We start from the raw sequence: 5,035 nt of genomic DNA, 5'->3' as shown, positions 1-5,035 counted from the left end.
TTACACCCCCCAAAAAAAAGACAACCACACTCCTATGTTCATTGCAGCACTATTCAAAATACCACAAAAAATCTGGAAACAACTCAAGTAGGCGAGAACAGATGACTGTATGAAGAAGTTATGGTACATATACATGGTGGGATGCTACTTGGCTATAAGAAAAAAATGAAGTCACACAAATTTCTGATACATGGATGGATCAGGAGAGTACCATGCTGAGTGAAATGAATTAGAGTGGGAAAGACACAGAATAATCTCACTTACATGCAGATTATAAACATAGCAGGATAATAACTAATGCCCAAAGACAATATAAACAAAGAGCAGGATATAAATAACTGGTCCTCAGTAGAAACCTGACTGCTTCTATGGAGGAAAAGAGATAAGTCGGGAAAGAAACCACTGATACAGGCTCTAATCAAGGACTGGGTACTGAAATGAGGTAAAGTGAGATGCATAATACCCTAGCAGTAACTGTATTATAAATCATAGTGCCTAAAAGGAAAAAGAAAAAAAAAGGTCCTACAATAGAGGCAGCCTGGAGAAGGGAGTGAAATTGGATGCAATGGCGGGGGTAAGTGGACGTCGGTGAAGGGATTGGTCTTGAAACATTGCACGGCTGAAACCCAATCAAGAATAACTTTGAAATTCATAGTGATTTAAAAATTTTAAAGACAATGATGGAAGATTTTTTAAAAACAATAAATTCTTAAATCTCAGATACTTAACTAATCATAATGCTAGCACAATCTTGTTCTTTTTATATTATTTTAATATAACAATTTTATTCTCTATTTCGATGTGATTTCTCCCATTCTTCACAAAAGTATATGAAGCAAGTAACACTCAGTGAAAAACAGTATTTGTTAAAAGAATGAATGACTTGCAGCCAGAAATTCCCTTTCTCGATCTTTTATAAAATCCGTTCAGCACACTACATGCCGAATTAGCAATTTCTTCATAGAAGCTTTCACTTCCTGATTGCGGAGAGTATAAATCACAGGATTCATCAGTGGGAAGATGACTGTGTGGAAAAAAGAAACCACCTTGTCAGCTGGCAAGGCTCGGAATGGACGCGTGTAAATGAAGATGGCAGGTCCAAACATAAGAAATATAACGATGATATGAGTGGTGCATGTGGATATCGCCTTGCTCTTCCCTTCACCAGCAGACCCATGGACATGGCAGAGAATGACTGCGTAGGAGGCAAGAAGTCCCAGGAAGCAGAGAAGAGTGAGGAGACCACTGTTGAAAACCATCAAGAGTTCCACTGCAAAGGTATCCGTGCAGGCCAACTTGATAATCTGAGGCACATCACAGAAGAAATTATCTAGTTCATTTGGGCCACAGAAGGGTAAACGGAGGATGATTGCTACCTGGATAATGGAGTGGATAAAGCCTCCAAGCCACTGACCAAACACTAAGGCATAACAGACTCTAGGGTTCATGACAGTTGAATAGTACAAAGGTCGACAAATGGCAATGTAGCGATCAAAGGCCATCACCACAAGGAGCAGTTCTTCCCCTCCTCCAAGGAAGTGCAAGAAGAAAAGCTGAGCAATGCAGCTTCTGTAGGAGATTATCTTCTTCTCAGAAAGGAAGTCCATCAGCATCCTGGGAGCCACAATGAAGGAGTAGGATGCATCCAGGAAAGCCAAGTTTCCCAGAAAGAAGTAGAGGGGGGCTGAGAGGCCAGGGTCTGACCTTATGGTAAAGATGATGAGTAAATTTCCAGGGAGGATAATAAGGTAGAAAATTAAAATCAGCACAAAGATGAGTAGCTGAATATTTTGTGATTGAGTCAGACCAAGGAGAATGAATTCTGTTACAACTGAGCTGTTCTCTCTCTCCATCTCCTGTGCCTATAGTACATCAAAAGAGTTTTTGTTTCCATTTATTTCATCTACAGTATAGTTTTTTTCTCAAATTAAAGCACTAAGTACAAGTACATGCCATATCTATGTTGATAGTCACTTTTCCCCTACCAAAGAAATATTTTCTACCCTTTATTCATCCACAATTTTTTCTTTATTTATTAAAGAACTTTAATTGTTGAGGACCTCCGGAACCCAGCCACAGCAATGTTCAGGCCACTCTCCACACATTTGGATGAGCCTCACGCATGGGGGAGCTGGCAGAGTGTGCGGTACCTGGGGCCAAGATCTGCAAGGCTGCTCAGATCGGGACTGGGCCTCTTCCACCCAGATCCCCCATTTTCCAGTAGCTAGGCAGGCACACCCAGAGACTGCCCCCAGCCTGGTGCCGCGTAATCCCATCAATGGCCAACATCCAGAGATTATAAAACCAAGCTTCCAGAAGCCTAGTTTTAATAGTTCTAATAGCCTAGTTTTCCCTCTTAGAGAACCTGACAAGCTACCGATAGTTATTGCCCACTTGGGAGAGCCTGGCAAGCTCCCCGTAGCGTATTCATATCCAAAATATAGTAACAGACATATACATACCTCTCAGAGATCCCGGCAAGCTACCAAGAGTATCCCACCTGCATGGCAGAGCCTGGCAAGCTACCCGTGGTATATTCAATATGCCAAAAATAGTAACAATAGGTCTCATTCCCCTGACCCTGTAAGAGCCTCCAATCATTGGGAAAGACGAGTAAAGAGAGGCTGCTAATATCTCAAGGCTGAGTGTAATAGAGACGTTACTGGTGCTCGAGGAACAACAGGATGACAATGATACAGTGATTAAAGAACTGTGATGTACAAAGTTAATGATAGTTGAGTTTTAGGCATATAATATTTCAAGATCAATTCCAGCACCCGTGTCAACTTCATTTCACTAGGTTTCCATATTACCTCCCCATGCCAATGGCCACCCAGTTCCCCCCTCTCCCATCCCCCACCTCCATCAACTTGACAGACACTCACATTACAGAGTTTCAGTAGTTGCAGCTTAGATATCATATTATCAATGTTGTTGAAACTGTGTTTTGTATATGTGGCTATAACACTCACCCATATCATCCTTCATCTACACTTTCTAATTGCCAACACCTTGGTCTTAAAGTCACTCATCCTCCATTTCTACTCTCTGCTTTTATCAATGATCTACCACTTGGGACTGTGGAATGCCTTGTCCTGCATTTCTTTAATTTGCACCAGGCATTTCAATAGTTTTTCGATTGAGGAATAAATTAAGCAGTTATGAATCTCAGGTTTTTTATTTGAATGAGTGATAAGATAAGGATTGACAGCCAAAACAATTGACAGTTTTTTAAATGACAGAAATGTTGTCTTGATCTGAAACTTTTAGTATCTTAGCAAAATTTTATTGCGATAGTAAACTATACAAAATTTTGTATAACTGTATCTATTAATTTTGTATATATTTTAGTATATATATTTATATATGCTCTTTTGCATATGCCTTACAAATATTAATCACAATTTCTTACAAACTTCATATACTTAATATGTTACTTTCCTCTGCTGAATATCTATACATCAACTAAGTTTAAACAAAATAGATACTAAACATTAATATAAACATGATATTTTTGTGTACAAGATTTATTAATGAGACTTACATATCTATATAAATATATGACAATAATACTCAAGTGTAAATGTGCTACCAAATATTCATAATCTTATTAGTGTGAAAACAATTACTGTTAGTTTATCTCATTGAAACTATAGTTTTATAGTTTACATAATCATTATATCACTGTATCACTGTCATCCCATTGCTCATCAATTTGCTCGATCGGGCACCAGTAATGTCTCCATTGTGAGACTTGTTGTTATTGTTTTTGGCATATTGAATATGCCATGGGGAGCTTGCCAGGCTCTGTCCTATGAGCAAGAATTCTCTGGGCTCTCTGAGAGGGGTGGAGAAATCAAACCTGGGTCGGTTACGCTATCGCTCCAGCCCTTTCCTTTTCAGTATATACACGTACACAAAGCTTCTAAAAGTTTGACTACCATCTTCTACCCTGAGGATTTCAGATAAAGAATTGTGGATGTGCGCTGGAGCGATGGTATGTGTGTAGACATCTGCCTTGCAGGCAGTCGACCTGAGTTTGATCCCAGCATCCCATATGGTCCCCGGAGTACTGCCAGGAGTAATTATTGAGTGCAGAGCCAGGAGTAACCCATGAACATAGCTGGGTGTGACCCAAAAGCACCCCCCCAATAAGCAAACAAACAAAAAAAAAAGAGAGAGAGCGAACTGTGGACCTGTTCTAAAGAGACAGAAATAGGGCCAGCCAAATAATACACAGTTATTTGCATTCCAAAGATTCTTAAGTATAAATATCAAAACTCTACTGACAAGCAATTGATAAAAGTAAGAATGTTAAGGTAACAGTACAAGGGAATATATTCTAATACTACAGCTGGCAGTCCCAAAGATTTTTTAAATATCCAGTGGAAATGCTTCTTAATTTAAGCTTGAGGGCTGGAGCAATAGCACAGCAGGTAGGGTGTTTGCCTTGTACCTGGTCAACCCGAGTTCAATTCCCAGCATCCCATATGGTCCCCTGAGCACCACCAAGGGGTAATTCCTGAGTGCAAAAAAGCCAGTAGTAATCCCTATGCATCACCGGGTGTGACCCAAAATGAAAAAAAAAAATTAAGTTTGAATGGAACTTCAATATGGTCATATTCTTTAAAAGGAGAGGGAGTTGGACCACTGCTGGCAGTGCTCAGGGCTATGCCTGCGATGTTCAGGAGATCATCTGTGGTACCAGGGATAGAACCAGAGTCCACTGCATAGAAGGCAAGTGCCTTAACCTCTGTACTCTCTCCTGACCCTATAATGATCCTATTCAGGACTCAAATAAAATGTAAGGACATTAGTAGTTTGAACAATGTGCACGAGGGACCAGAGCGGTAGACGAATAGGTAGGGCCCTGCATGTGGTCAACCCAGAATCCTATATGGTCTCCTGAACACCACAGGAGTAATTCCTGTGTGCAGAACTGAGAGTAAATCTGAGTACTGCCATATTAATTACTTATATTGCTTATTCATGCTTAAGAATGGTATGTTGTTGAGATTTAAAAGTTTTTAAAGTT

General features: G+C 39.9%; 1 protein-coding gene across 1 annotated transcript; it reads right to left on the bottom strand.

The window, feature by feature from the left end:
• Positions 1–926: 926 nt before the first annotated feature.
• On the bottom strand, positions 927–1,856 carry LOC101537202 (olfactory receptor 4N2-like). The gene has a single exon (XM_012933009.2). The coding sequence runs from the start codon at positions 1,851–1,853 to the stop codon at positions 927–929; it is 927 nt and encodes a 308-aa protein (XP_012788463.1). The 5' UTR covers positions 1,854–1,856.
• Positions 1,857–5,035: the final 3,179 nt, after the last annotated feature.

The sequence above is a fragment of the Sorex araneus genome, chromosome 3 (assembly GCF_027595985.1).
Source record: "Sorex araneus isolate mSorAra2 chromosome 3, mSorAra2.pri, whole genome shotgun sequence".
In the NCBI taxonomy this organism is placed as follows: Eukaryota; Metazoa; Chordata; class Mammalia; order Eulipotyphla; family Soricidae; genus Sorex; species Sorex araneus.
Note: the sequence above shows the minus strand (reverse complement) of the source record. Positions and strands in the feature narration are given on the sequence as shown.

What these genes read in the sequence shown, in the direction of transcription:
- LOC101537202 (XM_012933009.2), bottom strand. Translation starts at nt 1,853, where the DNA reads ATGGAGAGAGAGAACAGCTCAGTTGTAACAGAATTCATTCTCCTTGGT.